The 22,673-nt window shown below is 43.9% G+C and overlaps 1 protein-coding gene across 5 annotated transcripts in view; it reads left to right on the forward strand.

Moving 5' to 3' along the window:
* TRANK1 (tetratricopeptide repeat and ankyrin repeat containing 1) overlaps positions 1–22,673 on the forward strand; it is a 54,701-nt gene that overhangs the window by 4,076 nt on the left and 27,952 nt on the right. For 2 of the 5 annotated variants that reach the window (XM_075418697.1, XM_075418698.1), the window contains exons 2-11: positions 5,743–5,929; positions 6,778–6,912; positions 8,450–8,573; positions 10,028–10,178; positions 11,196–11,314; positions 12,886–12,969; positions 16,884–17,022; positions 17,638–17,769; positions 19,786–19,953; positions 22,235–22,393. In XM_075418697.1, coding sequence (XP_075274812.1) covers positions 6,779–6,912; positions 8,450–8,573; positions 10,028–10,178; positions 11,196–11,314; positions 12,886–12,969; positions 16,884–17,022; positions 17,638–17,769; positions 19,786–19,953; positions 22,235–22,393 — 1,210 coding nt within the window. In that variant the 5' untranslated portion in view covers positions 5,743–5,929; position 6,778. Of the gene's footprint in view, positions 1–4,124; positions 5,930–6,777; positions 6,913–8,449; positions 8,574–10,027; positions 10,179–11,195; positions 11,315–12,885; positions 12,970–16,883; positions 17,023–17,637; positions 17,770–17,953; positions 18,146–19,785; positions 19,954–22,234; positions 22,394–22,673 lie in introns of those variants that run through there. The other 3 variants (XM_075418699.1, XM_075418700.1, XM_075418701.1) reach the window with 3 other exon arrangements.

Consider the following 22,673-nt stretch of genomic DNA (forward strand, 5'->3'; position numbering starts at 1 on the left):
AGCATTCGCTGGAGAAGCAAAGCTCCCGAAAGGAGGACTTTTTTTTTTTTTTTTTTTCCCCTCCTGCTTTTCACTGTCATGGTTGTGCTTGCGTGCATCTGGAGGAGGCTGTGCTCGGTGAATTCGTCTGTGGTAGCCGCTGCCGCTGGTGTCAGGAAAGCACGTGAAGCTGGCTGGCGGGCAGAGCGCAGCCCCTGCGTGTTACGGCCTGATGGAGCCATCTCATCTCCTTCATTCTTCCTCTCTTTACTCGTGCCTGCCCTCGTGCTCCCGTACACCGGTGTCAGGACGGTGTTGGTGCCAGCGACAGGATAAGGGGCAATGGGCACAAACTGAAGCAGAGGAAGTTCCACCTGAACATGAGGAAGAACTTCTTCCCTCTGAGGGTGACGGAGCACTGGAACAGGCTGCCCAGGGAGGTTGTGGAGTCTCCTTCTCTGGAGATATTCAAGACCCGCCTGGACAAGGTCCTGTGCAGCCTGCTGTAGGTGACCCTGCTTCGGCAGGGGGGTTGGACTGGGTGACCCACAGAGGTCCCTTCCAACCCTGACCAGTCTGTGATGTACCGCAGGCATCTTTGGGAAGGGCTGGACGCAGCGTCCGCTGGCTGGACGGAGGGTGCCCGTGGTGGGTGCGTGGCTGGAGGGGGTCCCTCTGATGGGGCAGGTCAGGGTGACGCATCGGCTCCTTCCTGGTGAAACTGCGTTCTTGGAGCTCAGCGTGCTTTTCTTGGGCAAAGGCTGATGAGAGCCCAGAGGCTTCCTGATGAGAAAACATGAATTTTCCAAGTGCTGAGGAGATGTGTTTAGCTGCCACTGAGCTGCAGTTTGGATGTGTTGTTGGGCTTTTTCTCTCCTTACCTGTGGCCAGTTGGTAATGTCTGCCTGTCGGGTGAAGGGGGGAGATGGAAAGATGATTTATTCCTCTGCTTAATAGGACTGCGTGTGGGAGTTGGTTAATGATTACCTTTGCATCACTTGCTTTGTTTCCTTTCTCTCTTCTTTCGCTTCTCTTTCGCTTATTAAACATTTTTTTATCTCGACCCACAAGTTTTCTTGCGTTTACTCATCCTTTCCTCTTCACCCATCCCACTGGGACATGTGTGGGGGGGGAGCGAGCGCTTAGCCACCCACCAGGCTTAGCCCACAGCACTCGGCACGACAAAATCTGTCACTGGTTAATATTCAGATGCAGTCACGACCTTTACCTGTGCCGGTGAAGCCAGAGGAATAGACAACATTTTTGTTTAATGCTTGCCACACTCAGTAAGCTTTGTATAATAGGTCTTCAGTGAGTCCGCTGGCTTTGAGTTCAAATTGTTTATTCTTCAAGAAGCTGCTGGGCAATAGCGAGATGTGCTGCACTGGTCAGCACAGCGATTCTTTTGGCTTGTTAGCTTAGATACCAGATCGGCCAGCCTGCATGTCTCTTGGGTCTGCGAACTTGGGTGTCGTTGGTACGGCCCGCGGCAGGCAGCCCAGTTGTTTAAATGACCTACGGTTTGGAGCTTTGGCTGGGAAACTCCAGCGCTGGAAAAGGGTGGGAGTTTGTGTTCTGCTGGAAATGCTGCCGCTCAGAGCGGGGAGGGAACGCCACCTTCTGAACCGAAACAGGGAGCTCGGTTCCAAAATTTCTCCACACGTGACACGTTTGAAAGTCCTTTTAAAATATATGTTGAGTTTGAGGGTCTTTTGCTGTGTGATGGCAAAAATAATCCTTTAAACCTCTTGTGAATACCTTTTTTTTGTAATTATAAGTTGACTCCAAACAAAAGTAAGTTAAATAGAATTCTGAAGAAAAATTTCACCCTAAGTAGAAACATAGCCTTCTTAAAAGAAAGAAGCAGCTTGACATTGAACTGATTAAGAAAACCACAGCTTCATTCTTATTCCTACATGAAGAAGCTGCTGTGTAGCTGAACTGCTTTGGCATTATTCTTGTTGAAAATCATTTATCTAACCTGCTGAGGCTACAAAGTTGAAAGCTGAAAGAATTATGAAAATACAAGGTAGAACCACCTTTTCACAGAATTACAGCATGGTAGGGGGTTGGAAGGGACCTCTGTGGGTCGTCTAGTTCAACCCCCCTGCCGAAGCAGGGTCACCTACAGCAGGCTGCACAGGACCTTGTCCAGGCGGGTCTTGAATATCTCCAGAGAAGGAGACTCCACAACCTCCCTGGGCAGCCTGTTCCAGTGCTCCGTCACCCTCAGAGGGAAGAAGTTCTTCCTCACATTCAGACAGAACTTCCTGTGCTTCAGTTTGTGCCCGTTGCCCCTTGTCCTGTCACTGGGCACCACTGAAAAGAGTCTGGCCCCGTCCTCCTGACACCCGCCCTTGAGATATTTGTAAGCATTTATTAGGTCCTTTAGCGCTTGCTTTTTATTCTTTGCACTGTTACTCTTGTTTTTTTCCTTTGCCTCGTTAGTGCTCATACTATGCAGTGTAAAATAGTCCCCCTTATGCGATGAGTACACTTGATTCGCTGTCTGGAGAAGTAGTATTTTTAAAATATATATTGTATGCACATTGCTCAATGAAGTGGTGATTGAATTTGCCTGGGGTTGTAATTAGTCCTGTAGTGTGACTGGTTGTCATTCCTCCCTGGTGTAGATGGGGCCTATTTTTCTCCGGATTAGTTCAGTTTAGTTTATAGCCAGGAATTTCATCCGTTCTTGGTTGTTGTGGTGTTTACCTGGCAGCTGGCAACTAAGCCGCTCTCTCACTCCTCCCCTCCCCAAAGGGGTTGGGAGGAGAACGGACAAAAAGGTGAAACTATTGGGTTGAGATAAAGACAGTTTAATAAGACAACAAAGGAAATAATAATAATAAAGAATATTCCAAACAAGCAATACGCAGCAGAGTTTTTCTCACCACCCGATGACTCATTGCACAGCCTGTCCCTGAGCGGAACATGTGGATTCGTGCCCCCCTTGCCACCCCCTGTTTAGGTACTGAGCATGGTGTCTATGGTATGGAGTATTTCCATTGGCCAGCTTGGGCTCGTTGCCTGGCTCTGCTCCCTCCCGGCTCCTGCACACCCGCTCATCAGCTGAACATGGGAAACTGAAAATCAAAGTCCTTCATTTCTTAGCAACGACTAAAAACATCAGTGTTATCAACATTCTTCTCATACTAAATGCAAAACACAGCAGCCACTGGGAAGAAAATTAGCTGTATCGTGGTCGAAACCAGGACATTGGTGCTTCCCTGGAATTTACAAGGTGATATTTTGATTGCAGACATAGTCACAGAGCGTTTATTTGTTTAATTAAGACATAACTTCCGACAGGCCTTTTCCCAGCCTGCCTGAAGCAATCTGGATCCGAGCTTTGCGGTGGCCTCTTGGGAGCTGTGAGCTGCTGCAGGTGTCAGCCTGCCGAGCACGTCCTGTGCCTGGGTAGGTGATGGCAGTGCCGGCCGTAGCGTGCATGCTAGTACCTCTGTGCTCACAGTACAGCACTGATGCTCGATGTCTCGGCTCCATCAGGAGGAGTACTGTAGAGAAAATATGTCTCATGTTTCTTGGTTTTCCTGTAGGTTCGTGTGCTTAAAAATAGCTAGCGTGCTCTGCAGTGAAGAGATCTTGCAGATTATGGTAGCAGGTTGTGAAGTTGAAGATGGTTACTGGTTTTGTTCCAGGCCTGCTGATACCTGGGATAATGAGTGAATCTGCACATTCCTCTTTGGTGGATTAAGCTTAATTAATGGTACCGAGATGTCCTGGTTTTGGCTGGGATAGAGTTAATTTTCTTCTCAGTAGCTGGTATAGTGCTGTGCTTTGGATTTGGGATGAGAATAATGTTGATAACACACTGATGTTTTAGTTGTCGCTAAGCAGTGCTTATGCTAAGTCAGGGACTCTTCAACTGCTCGTACAGCCCCTCCAGCAAGGAGACAGGGGGTGCACAAGAAGCTGGGCAGGGATGCAGCCAGGACAGCTGAGTCCAGCTGGCCGAAGGGATATTCCATACCATACGACGTCATGCTCAGCGTATAAACTGGGGGCAGCTGGCGGGGGGGCAGGGGACTGCTGCCTGGGGACGGGCTGGTGAGCATCGGTCAGCGGGTGGTGAGCAATTGCATTGTGAATCACTTGGTTTGTAAATTCTATTATCATCATTATTATTGTTATCATCGTCATCATTTTCCCTTTCTTTTCTGTTCTATTAAACTGTCTTTACCTCAGCGCACGAGTTTACCTCTTTTCTGCTTCTCCCCCCCATCCCAGTGCGGGGGGAGTGAGCGAACGGCTGTGTGGTGTTTAGCTGCCTGCCGGGTTAAACTGCAACAGGAGACTTGTGAGATCCATACAGGTTTGTGCAGGTGATGGAAATGGCTCGTAATCGTAAAATGTATCTGTGAGGAATGATTCTACACCAGACTTTAGTGTTGGATTTTTCTCTTGTCTGTGGTTTTGATGTACTGTTTCTCAAAATACAGGTAGCTGGTTTTCCTCTTTCATTCCTTTATCTAGCTGCTTGACCATGTGATTAGCTTTATGTGAGGAACCTGATTTTACAATTTTAATTATGAAATATTTTTTCAGTCTGTTGCAGTTGATGCCTGTTTCAACCCTTGTTTTCAACGGGTGCTTGCTATATTCATTTTAATAACTGTTTTAAGTCTGATTCAAGGTCCCCGTGCACTATTAATATACTTACAGTGCAGCATTTTCATGCAGTAGTAAAGTTTTGTGGTGGTTTGACTGAAATCGAGTTAATTTTCTTCATGCAGTGAGAAACTTTTCTGTCTCATGGCTGGCCTGGTTGTTGTTTGGGCTTGGTTTGAGAAGGAATGTAAGAACTTACTGATATCTTAGCCGTTACCAGGGCAACCAAGGTGATACCCGTAAATGTACAATTTCCACTTAGTAGAGTGATTGTAATTAAACTAAAGTAGATCCTTGCTGTTTTGAGAAGATAGGAAAGCTCTAAGATAAAGAGTCTCCTAAATAATGCTACTTAGACAAACTTGACTTGCTGTTTTGGGGGGTGGATAGGAAAGCTCTGAGATAGAGAGGCTCCTAAATAATGTTATTTGGACAGCTCAGCTGTGGGAGGGCAGATGCACCAAGCTACAGAGATAAAGAGGCACCAAGAGGGCACCGAGACCAGAGCAAAACAACCTGGAAGGACATGGTATACGTGATCCTAGAACTGAGTTTGCGCAGAAACAAAGGTCAGCCAGCGGACACTGTGATGAGAAGTGTAAGCCTTCTTAGGACCCCCAAAGACCTCCTGAGGACGCTAACAGACATGCATGAAAGACATTTACGTGTGCTAATTAGTTCTTGGAAAAGTCATAAGTCTTCCTTAGCTTCCTATCTGCCGGGTGTGGGGCAGCTGGGAAGGAGGGCAGAGTTGGACAGACCTTGACTGACATCCAGACTGATCAGTGAGAGTATTCCATACAATCAGCGTCATGCTTTGTATATAATTGGAGTCGGCTTTTCCGGCTCACCAGAACGGTCTTTTGGGGGAGAACCGTTCCAGTTCAGCTCTGTTTGGTTGGTTTTGTAGTTCTGCCGTTTTGCAGCCAGTCTCTGGGCCTCCCTGCTTTTCTTGTCTCTTCACCCTCTCTGCAGGATTGGCTCTTCTGGACCGGAGTGCTCTCTTTCTGGGACTGGCTGCTCAGCGCGGGCAGAGTTCATGAGGAACTGCATTTTATTTTATATATTAATAGTATATTAGTATCATTTTGTTATTCCTGTTAAACTGTGGGGTTTTTTTTCTCAACCCAGGAGCTGTCCCCGCGGTCCATTTCTCCTGCCCATCCCGCTGAGGGGGAAGGAGAGGGGTGAGCGAGTGGCTGTCTGGTGCTTAGTTGCCAGCTGGGGTTAAACCATGACAAATTTCAATGCAGTCTTGTATACACTGGATTATTGAATGTCTAGCCAGAGAGGCTGGACAGAAAGAGAAGTCATAAAGGTAAATAAAAAGCAAGTAAATAAAGTTTTGTGTTTAACTAATTGAGACATTGTCCTGGTTTTGGCTAGGATAGAGTTAATTTTCACAAGAAGCTGGGAGGGGACACAGCCAGGACAGCTGACCCAAATTAGCCAAAGGAATATTCCATACGATATGACATCATGCTCAGTATATAAAGAGGAGGAGGTGGTGGGGGAGGCAGGGATCACTGCTCAGGAACGGGCTGGGCATCGGTCAGCGAGCAATGGCACTGTGCGTCACTCGCTTTATATATTCTTTCACTAATGTTATTGTTATTTTTCTCTTCCTCTGCTGTCCTATTAAGCTGTCTTTATCCCAACCCACGAATTTTACCTTTTTCTTCCAATTTTTCTCCCCATCATGTCGGGGTGGGAGGGCGAGTGAGTGAGCGGCTGAATGGCACTTAGTTGCTGTCTGGGGCTAAACAATGACGACAGATGTATTTCTTAAGCATATGGACTCCCTTTCTTATCTCAGATATTTCCTGCCACATTTAGTGTGTGTCCTCACATTTAAATAATTTAGAATCTTAATTTTAAAAATATGGTTTCAGGAGAAAAGCTGAAAAAAGTGCATGCCAATGGTAGATCTGGTTAGCTGAGGTTGGTAAAAACACGGATGGGAAGTTGAGGTGTCAACAGCAGAGATGAGGCTGTCGCCGAAGTTAGATTTTACTATTCCAACTGCATCAAACAAAAAAGACATGCTCTTTTGTCCTCCTTTTTAGACACACAAAAACTAAGGTGAAAACTTAAGTGGATTTTAGAGAAAAAAGTGTGTTTTAAACCAATGCTTTTGTTTGATTAATTTCTTTTGCTCCTAATTAGCATGGATACCATGGAATATGTACAGCTTATGAGACAAGCTGGGAACCAGGATTTTAAGAATGGAAATTACTCTTTGGCCATCAGAAAGTACGATCAAGCTCTGCACATGCTCGGTTGTTTAATGCAATGGGTCCCGTAAGTATTCTTGGATTACAAGATGTAAACCGTGAGACAAGTCTGAAATTTGTACAGTACTACAATACGCTCAGAGCTGTATTTCTTGCCCTGACACCTGATTTTCTTGGATCTTTTGTCACGCTCTTTAGTGTTTTATAATTAAAAAGGAATTGCTACTCCTGACATATATATAGGAGAAAAGTTAGTGACTATAATGTGAATATATAAGTATCAGTTATATGTCAGTGTAATTAAAGCTCAGATTAATTTTCCGTAAAGCGTGTTGGTTTCTATTAAATTACTTCTGTTTCTTAGCTGACACGCTGTGGATTAATCTTGCTGTGATTCTGCCATGCACTCGTAATGTCGAGGGCCTGTTGTGTGGGTCATCTGCTGGTCTTTAAAATGATTCATGCAAGTTACTTTGTTCTTGTTACTTGGTCTGTCTTAGTATTCTCAGCTTTGTTAAAAAAAAAATTTTTCAGCGGAAGAGTTCTTTGTTTCTTTCCAAATGTTAAGTGCTTATTTGCATCAGTCAACATCAGTCGCTAACGTTACTAATGATTAAATACTGGAGTATGATGTTAACTGTTAAATAGTCATTACTACTGTCTGTTAGCACTGTTATTAACCTAATTTAACACGAGCTGTTCATTTATTTTGACTATTAGCCGTTTAGACTAAGTAGTAAAAGAAGTCTGGAGCGTATGCGGGGAGTAGGACCGAGCAAGGACAGAGCCGAGCAGGCTCCCTCCTGCGCCAGCCCCGCGCAGGCAGCAGGGCTTCGTCGTCGTACGCTGGGATCTGCTCCTGAGCATCCCCTCTCCCCTTGCCGTTCACCTCGGCAGGATTTGCAGGATTTGCTTGCATGCAAGTGTGCTCTGAACACATTCAGTGTGGTTGAAACAACTTTCTTGAGTGCAAATCAGTAGACGGGAACAGATGAAGGATGCAGCTCTGTGGCACGTACTGTTGGTACGAGTGCAGGCAGGACAGGCTTTCCAGGGTCCCTGGTACCCTGTGGGCTGTAGTCCTGCACTTTGTGTGCAGCTGCTTCCAGAAACAGTATATTCTGTTCTCTAAAATACATTTCTGTATTTCTTGCTGTTGACTTCACAACTGGTGATACAGTAAAAGTGCTTTTAGATTGTTTTTTTGGTGACCAAAATGTGTTTATCATGCTAGCAGCTTCCATTTGTGGGTCTTGTTTCCTCCTGTTCTCGGCCATTGGCTTGCACTGAGCCATATGTAGGTGTGTCGAGATGGTTTAAACTCTTAAGTCCTCATACTGTATTAGTCCGGTGGGTTGGCTCTCTGCTTCAGAAGAGATCAGGGTATCTCCAAGGGTATCACTAAGGTATCATTTAGGATGTCCCTAAAAGGTTTTGTAGCTGATGTTCAAATGATCTTTATTTTCTACAACTCCATTTTTACCTCTGATGTTGTTAGGTGGGTAATATAGAGACTCTTTTATTTTTTTCCTATACTGTAACTATGAAGTACGATGCGTCCTTTTTCAAGTGAATAAACAGTTACGCTAAAAACGTGTTTTTAGGTGTTCCAGGGACATAGCTGTGTTACACTGCAACAAATCAACTGCCCTGTACAATCTTGGTAAATGGAGCGAAGCGGTGTTTTCAGCCTACCAGAGCCTACACTGGGATCCGGATTACGTTAAGGTATTCAGATGTTAAAGGTGGCAGTTTTTGCACGCCTTACGTTTTAAAAACAAGTGTCAGTCTGGGTTGGTTTTTTTTTTATTGTGTTTTGGGTTTGAGGTATGATAGGCAAATAGAGCATAAAATTCTGGAATTGGTATCTGACTCTGTACGTGAGCATCAGAGTTACCGCTGTAGTAGTACTTTTACTAAGACGAAGCAGCTCTCTTTCGCACCAGGATATGCTGGTTCTTTCTGGGTCCTCAGAAGAGAGGCACCAACAGTTTCAAGAAACATAATTATTTTATTAATATCTCAGACAAGGCGATAGCAAGTAACAAAATCCTACATGCCGTTGTGATGCTGGAGACCCGGGGGTGACGCAGCATCGACCGGGCCTCTGGTCAGGCCACGGCACGTTGCGCAGATCCCATCTGCAGTGAATTTCACCAGCTCTGCGTTCACTTGTGGTCTTGCAGGATCTGGCTCACGGTACAGATTCATCAGTTACTGATAGCTTTGAAGGCTCCCTGGGGCAGTGTGCCCTGGTATTTTTTTCGTCTTCATAAGCCTACAGTTCCTGGGAACAGTACGGGGTGATCAAGGTTGGATTGTGTTTTCAGTGGACAGAACAATACACTCCAGATATGCTTGTGATTAAGTACACATTGATTAAGAACACATCGACTCAAATTCTCATCTGTTGGGAATGGGAAGCTGTTGTACAGTATTTATGATACGGAGGCAGACACTTGGATTGGCTTTGAGGTACAATAAATAGTCTTCTGGACTAACCACTACAGACTCCAGAGGCTTTAGTAGAAGGTATTTCATTTAGATACAGTAAAGTTGCATGCAAATACCAGTTTAACTTGCGCTGTGTGGCAGCATGCCAGTTATCTGGTGTGAGTCAGTTGACTTCACACAATTGACTCTGAGCCAGTACAGCCTAGTTCAGTGGTGAATACAAATGCGTTCAGGTGCCGTTGGCTGAAGAATATATGCATTATGGTAAATACTGTAAAAAGCAGTGACAAGGGGACATAAACATAGATTCTGGACCTCGTGACAAAAAAAAAAAAAAAAATCCTGTCCAGAGGGGGTTAAAATATAGTTGCTAACAGTCTGTCTTTCCTCCTGTAGTTATTTTCCAAATTTTGTATTCCAGGATTTGTCCCACTTTCACAGTATATATGATGACATCAGCATATTAGATATAATTTATATATGATATATAAATACATAGCATAAATATGTAGCATATATATAATTTATGTATGATAAATACAATATTTCAAGGGTTGTTTATTGCATTTTTTTGGATTTGTGTGTAAGAAGCTGTAAAAATACACTGCATGTCATTTTGATAGCATAATTAGAGAATTTATGAAAAAATGATAATGTTTTGTTCTGCAGTAAAGATCTCTGGATATTTTCCCAACAATGGTCTTTTTTGGTCTCCTTTTTTTCCTCAGGCTTATTATAGAGCTGGCCACTCATTGATCATGTTGTCAGACTCTCATGAGGCAATTTCTATGTTTCATAAAGGTCTGGTTCTCCTGAACGCTTCTGCAGATCGAACCCAAGTTGCTGATTTTATAGCAGGAATCTTCATAAGTGTCAATGGTAAACTCGAATTAAGAGCTTAATTTTGCTAAGAGCCTTGCAGTAGTGGTGACAACTCGAGTCCTTGGTAGGGTGTCCTTCATGAGATCATTTGTTTGGTCCTTAGCACCACAGGTCTGTTTGAGGATTATGAATATGTTGAGCGGCCTCATCAAAATGGTGTGATGAACTTGGCCCAGTTTGCATACAGCAGATGCCAGCAATCCCAAAACACTGTGCAGGGGAGTGTGTTGTTTCACAAGAACATGTCAACTCTGGAATAGTTAGAAAAGGTCAACATTCAGAGTTGGGGAGACAAGGTTGGAGGTTTGGAGCTCCAGACCCCTAAGGCTTTAGTGGTTTTTGTCCAAACAGCTCTGCTTTTCTTTTAGCTAGGTAGATTTGAAAATAGTTAGAAGATGCTCAGCTTAAACTTGAGTTTTACAGTGCAGTGTATTCCAGTGTGGGTGACTTACCCTCAGCTGCTAATGGGCAGCAATGGCAAGAGGGAATTTGGCCTTTCTGTAGTAGCATTATGTGGGTTTTTTGAGCGGTGTCCACCCTGTGTCTCCCTGCTGTCTCCAGTCTCTCCTCCTCTACTTGCCTTTTTGTCCAGTTTGCAGTTTTTGTCTGATGGGGCCTGCAGGCATGCCAGGAGATTTTGGGGTGTGCCACTGCTGCATTTACTTGAACTTGTAGCCCTGTGTTAAGGACCTTTATTAGCTTTAGCAGCATCTGTAGCTGGGCTCACCCACAGGTGGAAGAACCACCACGAGGTTCACAATGTCTTGGGGCTTAGAGGTGTTTCTTGCGGGCAGGGATTAATTATTTTTTCCCTTGCTTAATGAAGACTGGCCACTGATAACAAGGTGCCATATCAGTTGGGTGGCCAGGGATATTTGAGCCCCCATTTGGCATTCTCCTGGGTATTGATCAGTGCTGAAATCGTCACTGTGCGGTGGTGAATTAATTTAGCTAACCCCAGCTTTGAAAGTGCTGTGTATACTAAATAGTTTTCTCAATTGCTTGTTCTTGCAGATGAACGAATCTTTCCACCAGCTTTTTCCTCTGCATATGATTATATTTTCAGCGCAAGGTTTGATGCACTGATTTGGCAAGCAGTGATAGAAAGGTTGGCGCAGAAGGGGAAGTGGCGGGTAAGTCTGTTGTGGCGTTACCGACCACTGCGCAGTAGGTGCTCCCAGCTTACCTCTTCTGGGTAAGCGCGTGTTACCTTTGAAATCCAAAACGATGGGTATTTGTTGTTCCCTGCTTCAAACATCTTGATTTTTAAGGCCTGAAAAATGCTTTTAGTGGTAGGTAATTTCTGAAATTCATTTCCTTAAGGGATACAATGGGCTTGAAATGCCGCTTGTGTCCTGCTGTGAGTTTGTCCCCATCTTTCTCATAAGCCATCTTTAAGTACTGAAAGGCCCCAATAAGGTCTCCCCAGAGTCTGCTCTTCTCCTGGCTGAACAACCCAACTGTCTCAGCCTTTCCTTGTAGGAGAGGCATTCCAGCCCTCAGATCACTTCTGTGGCCCTCCTCTGGACCTGCTCCAACAGGTCCATGTCTTTCATGTGCTGAGGGCCCAAGAGTTGGATACAGGACTCCAGGTGGGGTCTCACCAGAGCAGAGGAGCAGAATCACCTCCCTTGACCAGCTGGCCATGCTTCTCTTGATGCAGCCCAGGACACAGTTGGCTTTCTCGGTTAGAAGCACACGTTGCCAGCTCATACCCATTTTTTCTTCCACCAGTATCACCAAGTCCTTCTTGGCAGGGCTGCTCTCAGTCCCTTCATCTCCTAGTCTTTACTGATAATGGGGATTGCCCTGACCCAGGTGCAGGACGCTGCACTTGCCCTGGTTGAACCCCTTGAGATTCACATGGCCCCACTCCTCGAGTCTGTCAAGGTCCCTCTGGATGGCATCCCGCCCTTCTGGTGTGTCAACTGCATCGCTCAGCTTGGTGCCATCTGCAAACTTACAGAGTGATTGAGTGCACCACACAGTCCTACTGTCTATGTCGTTGATGAAGGTATTAAATAGTACTGGTCCAAGTATGGACCCTTGAGGGACACCACTCATTACTGGTTTCCACTTGGACACTGAGCCATTGACTATAATTCTTTGGATGCAGCCATCCAGTCAATTCCTTATCCATCCAACAGTCCATACATCAAACCCGTATCTCTCCAATTTAGAGCTAAGAATGTGGTGGGGGACTGTATCAAATGTCTTCCTGAAGTCTGGGTAGATGGTATCTGTAGTTCTTCCCTTGTTCTCTGGTGAAACTATGTGGGTTTTCAAGGAGCAAGGTAAAGTTTTTAGGGAAACTGGGAAAATTGGAAAAGATACAGTATGCACTTCTTGCTTTCTGCTCGGGATGTTGGTGTAGCTGGGGAGTCTCATCCCCATGAATGTAAAGGCCCATTCCTAAAGCGCAGGGTCACTTCAAAAGTATATTGGAGAGACTTTCGGGGCCTGACCTTTCTCATGGTTTCTATGTGAGGAAACTTTCATCGATCACAGCTTCCCACAGTACACTGTGTATTACATTCGTGCAGTTGATAAATGGAAAGGGAGATTCAGTAATCTGTTACGATCTTAAAAAGAGATCTGAAGTGTTGTTAGCCTTTGTTTGCTTTCCTGCAGGATCTGATGAGGTAGTGAAAAACAAAGGTTCTAAGTGTGCTTATAAGATCACTAATATATTTTTTTTTTCCAGGCTTGTCTGTTGTTGTTGTCTGAGAAGAAAGAGTTGCCCACCAATCTCAGAGTCAACCAGTTATCACTGAAGAATCTCTTTGAGGTAAAGTAGCATCCTTTCTATTTGCTTGTGTCAATTTCTTTTCTTCCTGTTACTTCAGTGAGAGATTTTATATCTTGTGTGCAAGACTAAGACAGATCAAAGAAAAACAAAATGGAAAAAATGCAGGTACTTTGTATGATTATATTAAATCATCTATTTTCTCCTTTTTCATTTGAACGTTAAAAAAATCCTTAATTTGCATAACTTCGGTGTGTAATTTAAAGTTTCCTTTAATATGATCACAAGAAATCATCTTCCTTCAAGCTATTCATGTCATGCTTGGAACCTGAGAATTTAATGCTGAAAAATGTCCGACATCAGTGAAGTTGGATATATTTTCCAACCAGGACAGTTTATGATGTCCCTGGGATACGGTATTATTATACTTTGCTAGCCTGTCTCTGGACTGCTTCATGGGGCCGAATATGATCACAGGGAGTTGAGGTGGGTGCAGTGTTGGAATTTTCCCTTCCCTCAACATCCCAGGTTTTGGTAGGTTGCTTTATACCTAGGCAGTGACTGTTAAACTGTCTCCGTAAAGGCTTTGGCACTTTCCAGATGACTTGGAGGATTTTGGCATGATGGAGACGTGTAGTAGTAGACAAAATAGCCACAATTCCTAATGCCTTTCACTGAGGTGATGGCATCTGCAGACAGCAGAATTTGATCTTTCTGTAGGTCTTCTAAAACTTGCTCTTTGTGATTCCGCATGTTCTGCAGCGTTTGAGAACCTCCAAAGCTTTCTACGCTGGCAGGACAAAATAAAATCTTCCAGCAGCGATAAACTGCCACGCTCACGTGTACTTTGACTGCTGCTGGCTGGCTATGCCTGCCTGGTGCACGTGCTGTGCTGTGCCCACTGGTATGCCAGCGGGGCTTTGCTCACGTCGCTGTGCGAGCTCGGTGGCCTTGCAGGGCTCACTGCTGCTTGCCCCTGCAGGGGCGTCCGGCCAGAACACTTTGAAAGTGTGAAGGGGTGTGCAACCATTGCTTCTGGCCCCTTGGGAACCGGGGTGTAGCTGGAGACCAACTGCCAACCAGGAGCTGCTGGGAGTTCAGTGTCTCTGCAGCGCAGGAGCAGCTGGTGTCCACAGCAGCAACGTACCAGCTTTGTACAGGCATCTCGCAGTGTCTGTGTGTTACCGTGCAGTGGATGCCCAGCCTGCTTCAGCTGCAGTTATGTAAAGCATTTCTTATGGACCATTAAAAAAATTCCTTTCTGTATGCGTTTTTTTGGTTTTGTTTTATTCTTCCATTTCCATGGCAGGGCAGTTGAAACTAGATCATAGAATCACAGAATGGTTTGGGTTGGAAGGGACCTTAAAGATCATCTGGTTCCAACCCCCCTGCCATGAGCAGGGACATCTGCCACTAGACCAGGTTGCTCAGACCTCCATCCAACCTGGCCTTGAACACTTCCAGGGAGGGGGCAACCACAGCTTCTCTGGGCAACCTATGCCAGTGCCTCGCCACCCTCATGGTGAAGAATTTCTTCCTAATATCTAATCCAAATCTGCGCTCTTTCAGTTTAGAGCCATTCCCCCTTGTCCTATCACTACACACCCTTGTGAAAAGCCCTTCTCCATCCTTCCTGTAGGGCCCTTCAGGTACTGGAAGGCTCCTCTAAGGTCACCCCAGAGCCTTCTCTTCTCCCAAACCAAGCTATGATTCTGTTATTCTTTGTGTGTGTAAGTTAATTAACTATAGTTCTGCTGTATGTAATAATAAACATACAATAATAAACATACCGTAAAAAGATACGGTTACACATTCATTGAGAAATTCCACTAGGCTTTGTGCTGGAGTATACCAGATTTCTTACAGCACTGTGGTTTTCCTGACGGAAGCTTTGGAAGATGTTGACTGTAAGCTACGCAGTACATTTGCTTGGCATTTGCAGGCTGGCAAATTAGCAGTTTGGGGCATATTGGTGGAATATGCTGGCATTTGCCATTTGGCTGTTACAGTGCTTGTGGTACCTTTGTCATGATAACTTCAAGTTGGGGCTTTTTCTGTAAACGTATTTCAGTTAGATGCCTGACAGAGTGAGTGGGAGTAATTCTGAAAGAGAAGGGGAAGGCAAAGGAAATAAATGAACGTCTGTTCTCAGGCTTGTTTGTAGTGATAGCAGAAGAATTAGCGGATGAGTGCAGACAAGCATGCCTTCGTTAGCTATCGTTAGCCAGGTGTGCTGTCCCAGTGCCAGCGGAGTAGTCCGTATGGGACTTTGTGCTACCCTCCACCAGCCCTTGGGTGTTCTCTCAGGTTTTTGCGGGAAGGGAATGTGGACCAGGGTTCAGTTCTAGATCAGTTGGGTCCGTGGACCGGACATTGACGTGTCTGTGGTGCTAGAGCAGCATAGATGTGGTGGGAGCCTCAGCTGAAAGCAGCTCCCAAGCAGAAGCGGCTCCCAAGCAGAAGTGCCCATCGCTACTGCCATGGTTTGCAGCTCTTAGCAGTGCCCTGGCCTGGGGCATGGCAGCAAAGCAAGGGGTGAACGTGGTCCTCACACTGGTGGTACAGCATGGCAACGCAGTAGAGGACACCTGTAGGGTGTCTTAGCAAAAAATCTCCCTTCCTAGGCAAACAAATCAAAGTGCCTCATTGAGAGAGGAGGATAAGTGTGGATTGCCTTTGCAAAATAGCAAGCCCTGTGTTGCTGAATTGGCCCCACCAGTCTTAGCTATTCTGGTGGGTTTGTCGCACGTGCAGAAGACTGAAAAAATCAGGATGAAAGATCTCTAAGCGCTGCTTCTCTTTTGAAAAAATTAGAAAACGTGGCTTTCTGACAACACGAACTTCCCCTGCTGCCATTACATACTCCCTGTGATTAGTTCTATTTTGATTTTGTAGCTGTGCACAAACAGTAGTTCTTGCCAGGCAAAATTTGGCATGAGGTGTTAGAAAAAAAGATTTATTTGTGGATGTTGGAAGCATGTGTGAAGACTGGTATTTAAAAAGATGACTGGCACAAATGGAGAGATTATGTCTGAACACTGTTTCTGAGCTCCCCCTCAAGTCCTGATCCTTCTGGCGCAGTGTCTCAATTTCTGTCTGAGCTTCCTCTGCCTACCTCCAGAGTTCCCCATGTTGCTGTACCCCTTGCAGGCTGTGCTTTGTGTTCATTAAGTCCTTGCTAAAACATCCTTTTTCAGTTCAGCCACCTTCTGCTCAGCCGCTGTGCTCTCAAGCTTGGTCTGTAAACTTCCCTGTAAATTCCATACTTTTATCAGAGCACCTTCTAGGAATTTATCTGGCCAACTATCTGTCTCCCAAGGCTTAACTCCTTTGTGTGAGCAGTCATACTGTCACTGTTGTCTTAATAGTGCCAGATGCTTCCTGAGCTGGCTGAGAGTAGGGCTTTGCCCTGTTCCCCATCCACGAGGTTCCGGAGCTGTATAAGGACTGGTTACCTGAGTTCCCCAAACCTCCTTCCCCCAGTCTCTAACTCCCTTTTCCCAGTTTCAAGTATTTCTCCAGCCTTTTCTTGCTTTGGGGTAACTGCATGTGTAATCTGCCTCATCCCATCTTAAAAGGCACAATATCCCATTATGGCATTATTTGCACTGAGATGCAGTAACATTTGTCTAGACAAGTGTAAGCCAGAAGATTGCAGTCAATTACGGAGAAGAAATATAGAAATAAATATTGTAAAATTGACTTCAGGCTCAATGGTCTTCAGGGCAGGACAAGATTATTTTAAGATTCATGAATGTCACTTAGGAGAAAAGTATTTGTTTTGAACTTCTACTGGAACTGTTTCATATAGAATAAGTGTTTCGTTTTACCACGGATATGGATTAATTGTTATTGTTTTGCTGGTTCTTGTCATAAAAACACCATGGAAGCAGGATTAAAAAACAGCCTTTTGTGCATGTAAAATAATACGCTGTAATTGTTCTCTCTGTTGCCAGACTGCCGAGTTGTATGGGCGTGGTGAGAAGATGCAAGAAGTAGCGGAGTTAGTCAAGTGGCTGATTTCCATGGGGGCGAAAGTTGAAACCATCGGAGCGTATCTGCTTCATGCTGTCGTCAGGCTGTGTATCAAAGCAAGTGAGTGGCACCCGCAGCTAAAATAAAACACCGGTGGCCTTCAGCGGAGAACTGACAGCTTAGAGCTTTTTCGATTATTATGTTTTTATTTTTTTTCCCCCATTTAGAGCTAATGAGCTCCGATCATTTAGGTGTAACCTTGCAGGTGTCAGTAAGGCACCATCTTGAAAACGTTGTAAGCACTCGCTGTGATCACCTGTGCCCGACAGTGGTACAAGCCTAGTACGGTTGTTCTCTTCTGTGGTTTGAGGCCAATGTGTGATTGACGTGGGTCTCTGATAACCGGACTAGATCAGCTTTGACAAAAATACAGGATTTCTTCCTGGCAGCTCAGTGTGGAGCAACAGTTTCTGTACGTGCTAAAGAGGCCATGAGTCAACCTCAGGTTTGCATGCGCAGCGAGACAGTGAGAACGTAGCGTCATGTGTCCCACAAGGCAGCTGGTTCTTGACCCTCATTTCTTTCATGTATTGCTTCCCTTTCCTACTCCCTGTCTTTGAGAAAAGGTTTCACACAGGTGCATCTTGCCACTGCATAGGGGGAAAAAAAACAGGATCTGTTTTTCTTGTATCTCTCTTTACCATGTATAACAAGTGGGGTTTTTTATCGTTTCAGGAAAGAACCATCTCTTCAGGTGGCTACTGACTCAGAGGCCAGACTTGAAGGATAGGATCAATCAGCAAGACAGGGATGGATGCACCCTGCTGCATGTTGTGGCATCTTCCAGTGACTATTCCCAGAAACGCAGTAAATATAATTCTTTGTGTGTGTGTGTGTATGTGTGTGTGTGTGTGGTGTTTTGTTTTCATATGGGAAAACGAAGAATGGCAGAAAATTTCAGACCCTGGTGTTTACTGTTTCATGCAAAGCAGGAAAATGAGAAAGTGCTTTTATCTGAATGTAGACTTTGTAGTGGTAGCTAATATTTAAACATTTCAACAATTCCCTTTTAAAATTGTATACCTGATTTGTGGCCGTTTTCTTTGCTCTTTGGTTTGGCTGGTTACGATTTTCCCCCAAGCGTGCTGCAGTTTTTAGAAACACACAAGTTACCTTTTAAAGTTTGATGTGACCTTAAAATCATATTAGATCGCCTGGAGACCTGTCCTGTTCTTTTAAACAGGTGAGGATTGAAAATGTAAGTAGCAGCGTACAGTGTCAGAGGAGGAACATTAAATGCTTTCCTTCACTTTTTCTGTGGGGTTTCTTCTCCGCCTGGCTTTTCTTCTTGTATTTCTTGCTCTGCCCGCTGGGTGGCAACAGGAAATAAGCATCAATGCCAAGAGAACACCAGCCTTCAGGGCATGAAATGCAGTGACATGCTGGTGGTTCTCCTTAATAGTATGAATGAAATGCACACAACCTATATCTAAAGAATTTCATTTTCTGGAAAGTTGTAACACGTCTTTTGCAGCAGTTCCATCTGTTGCTAAATGATGCTTGCCTTTCCAGAAGAGACCATGTATGTATGTATATATATACATTTTAAAGTATATATATATTAAAGTTTATTTATAATTTTGTTTATATAGTGTATATTATATATGCTGTGTAATTTTATATGTAGTTATTTGTTGAAGTTCATTTCTTTATGTAATGTGTATATTATATATAAAGTATATATATTTGTTAAAGTTTCTTTATACAGTGTATATATTATAGAGAAAGTATATTTATAAATATAAATATACATATAAAAATAAACACTTGCGCCCATCAGTTAACAAAAAATAATCCCTACAACAGCTTGAATGGTAAGGCTTAGGCAAACAAAGCAAGACATTTGTGTTAGCCTGCACCATTTTTTTTCCCTCCTCTAGGTTTTGCCTGTGGCACGCGCAGTGACAGAGGCCGTGTGCTGTGGTGGCGTGCCTAGGGGACATGTGGTGGTCTCGCACTGACTTGCTCGCTGTCGCTCAGTTTTCTCATGCATGCGTGACTTGGTTTGGTGTTCCTGCACTCCCCCAGCTGTTACAGCTGAGGCAAGAGGAGTACAGGCAGCTGCTTGCAGGGCTGTGAAGTTTCCCCTGGTAGTACAGCATCACATACTGAGAATGGAGCAGGTCATCTTCCAGAATATTAGATACTGTGCCGAGGCTTTAAATCACCATTGTATTTATCGTGTTTATGTGTGATCTGTAATACTTGTTGTGAAATGCTATAGAGGATAGTAGTTTCTGTTGAAAGCAATGGTACCTACCGTTAGTCAAATGAGACATCTTTGTTCTAAGGCTTATTACCAAGAAAATCATGTGGTTTGTGTTGCATGGGAAAGAAACTCAAAGCCTAGTTGTGTATGTTTGTGCCTGAATATGTGAAATATTCTGGTTTATTGAGTCACCTTCCAAACAGTAGCAAAATCCTGGTTTTTTATGTTTTGGTGGTTTTTTTTTCTTTATGTACAGAGCAGTTATTTTAGAGACTGGAGAAGAGGGTTGGGACATAAGGCAGGAGGTGAATTCCACATATTGCCTCTGGCTGGTGAGATGCTCATGAGGCACCCAGTCACTTTGTGTTTCTGTGCTCCCATTTCCCAATTAATAACGATGCAGATAGAGGTTTAATTTTTTTTGAAGGGGTTTCTTGTGGGGAAAGATACCTAACAATACCTCGTTCTTATAATGCTGGAAAAATTTAGATTTTTTTTTTTTTAAATCATGCTAAAATTTTGCCAGAAAATGGAAGATACAAAGGAGAACAGAACAACCCCCGTGAACAATGAGAATTATTCTTCCTCTAATGTTTATTCATGTTATATTTTAGACCAAACAGAAGATGTGATCATGCTGCTGAATTTTGGGGTTGACCCCACTGTTCCAGATGCACGGTCGAGATACGTCATTGATCTCTTGAAAAAGAACAAAAACTTCGATGCTGTAAAAGCAGTCAGCAATCACATTGAGAAACACATTTCCTCTGAGAAACGGACAGGTACTACATGGGCTGTGTGCTTGTCCAGTTTAAAATTACATCCTGTAGATGCAAAATTGTTTTATTTGTAATTGGTAATAGTAGGTGTTTTATAAGTAACTTTTCCTATGAGCTGTCACGCTGATCTGTCAGTCAGTGGTGAACGTTTTGTACTTGCCTGAAGGTGAATGCTGTCCACCTGATGTTCTTAGTATATCGTCCAAGAAGTAACTAGAAGTTGCTGTAAGTTACTATAAGCCACTGTGTTTTTTTCTCAGCCTTAACATGAGGCTCCCCCTGCCATAGAAACTACTTCTTTTTTAATGTGTTTTTTTTTTATTTTTAACCTTTGACCTTTACTTTAGTTTTTGTGAAAGAAAACATTTTGTTAACATATTGATAGCATATTAAAAGGCTTTTAATAACAAAAAATGTTAATAAAAAATGCTAACAAGAAGTGTTGACAAAAAAAAGAGAAGCCTTGAAATGGTGAAAATGTGAGTGAAACGTTGCTGACATTTTTAACAACTAAATAACATTTTAGTAAGAGCTGTTTGTTCACAGAATTTTAGCCATCTTTGACCTATGTCGGTGACATGCAGCTGAAACTCCTGTATTACTTGGAAAATTTTAACCTCTGCACATGCTAAGGGAAAGGAGTAGCAGAGCAGACTATCAGACTAAAACTAGGAGAGCCTCTCATAACCAAAACAGGGGAGCTAAAATTTAGTTACATTCTTGAAGTATGGGGAAACTTCAAAGTGCATTTTAAAATTTATTAATGATACTTCTACACAGTTTTCAAAGAACCTGTTGTCTTGCATAAAGACATAAATCTTAATAGTTCCAGTGCTAATATGAAGTTTCATGAACTGGGATGATAAACTGGTTTCCAGTCTGCTTTCTTATAATAGCCTGTCAGTTCTGAAAAGGATTCTGACTTCTCTGTTTTTTTATAATTTTCCATTCTGGAAACTAACGTATTAAGAGTGATTGCCCAAATAATCACAGAATCCCAGAATGTTCGGGGTTGGAAGGGACCTCTGTGGGTCATCCAGTCCAACCCCCTGCTGAAGCAGGGTCACCTACAGCAGGCTGCACAGGACCTTGTCCAGGCGGGTCTTGAATATCTCCAGAGAAGGGAGACTCCACAACCTCCCTGGGCAATGGGGATTTCCTCTTTCACTCCAATAAATGAGAATGAGAAAAGACACAAGTTGTGCAATACCACCCCAGTGTGACGGTATCGAGACTGGCTAACCCTGACATAGTTTCTTGTCTGCCCTAACAAATGGAGCAAGCCGGCGCTGCCCATGCTGCAGTACGGCTGGAGAGATGCCAGCTGGGGCAGGAGGTGGGGAGCTGTCTGCTCTCAGGACTGGAGGATCCCTGCAGGATACACCCTCTTGGCAGCGCGGCAGTACGGCTTGGTTGCCACATATGCCCTAGGTCTGAAAGAGGCTGTAGTGGGCCACAGACGTTGCCAGCAGAGGATCCTGTCATAGGAGGCTGTTTGGAGAAGCTCTTGTGAGTATCCAAATGAGAACTGATGGACTGGCCGGTTAAGCATGGTGTTCCTGCAGGGACTCTCTGGTTCAGAAGCTGAGGAGGTAGATCCTGCAGCTGGTATTTTCAAGCCATGGTTTAGACTGCTGTTCAGAAATAAGTCCCAAGTATGGACATTGTTTTGTTTGGTCTTTGGTGTGCTTGAATTCATCAAAGCTTTTAGGAAAGGCAGGCCAAGTCTTTCAGTTTTCATTTAAGGGCATTTATTAGGGCATAATTTAAAATCTGCCATTGCGCATCACCAAAGTATCTCTTAAACTTGTAGATGTGATTTTGGTGTGATGATGGTTTGTTTTGTTTTGTTTTTTTCTTTTAAGAGGACAAATTATTTTATGGCTGTATTTCTTAGATGCCACTGAGGAATCAGACAAGCTCGGGGACACCTGATTAAAACTGTGCTGAAAAGATAACTGGTTTTAGTCATCTACTCTAAAACTTCTGAAAAACGGTATCACTGCGAGGCAGCAGCGTCCTGCCTGCATGCAGATTAGCTTGTGAACTATTACAATTTTCAGCTTAGTGTGTTATAGTGAAGGGTGTGTTCGAGGAGTGTATCAAATATCCTTTGGAATATGAAGTCCATCACAGGACTGGCTTTGGCAGTAAGAGTTTAAGCCATCTGATTTTGGCCTGCCCCTACACATTTCTCAGAGCCCTGACATGTAACGCATTCCAGTCTTGCCCTGAAAACATGCCAGCAAGGAGCTGGATTTTCAATTTCTGTAATGTTTTGCAGAGGGGAATGAAAGCAGAGCCATAGCTGATACAGATTCTCTCCTGGATGTTCTTCGACAGTTCGTCCAGTTCTACAAATTTGAAAATGGAGCACATAATAAAAATGTACTGAAGGAAGATGCAGTTAAGCGATTTCTGAAACTGCTGTCTTCTGTGAAAGGTACAGCAAGTTCCCATTTCTCGCCTTCATAAAACTTAATCGCTGTGAAAAATGTGTTTGATGCTAACATTGTTTTTGTTCTCTTACCCCTGCTTCCCTTCCCTCTTTCTGGAACTGATATTACTTGAACAATGTGCTTTTCCTTACTTTTACTGCTGTGTTTTGCACTTAGAGCTACCAGAACATGCACAAAATTTCAGTATGATGAACCAAAGTGTTCAAACTTATTTGGCTGTTGGCATCGGGACAAAAAGATGCAAGTGTACTTTGAAATTAATGA

The sequence above is a fragment of the Opisthocomus hoazin genome, chromosome 4, assembly GCF_030867145.1.
Source record: "Opisthocomus hoazin isolate bOpiHoa1 chromosome 4, bOpiHoa1.hap1, whole genome shotgun sequence".
Lineage (NCBI taxonomy): Eukaryota > Metazoa > Chordata > Aves > Opisthocomiformes > Opisthocomidae > Opisthocomus > Opisthocomus hoazin.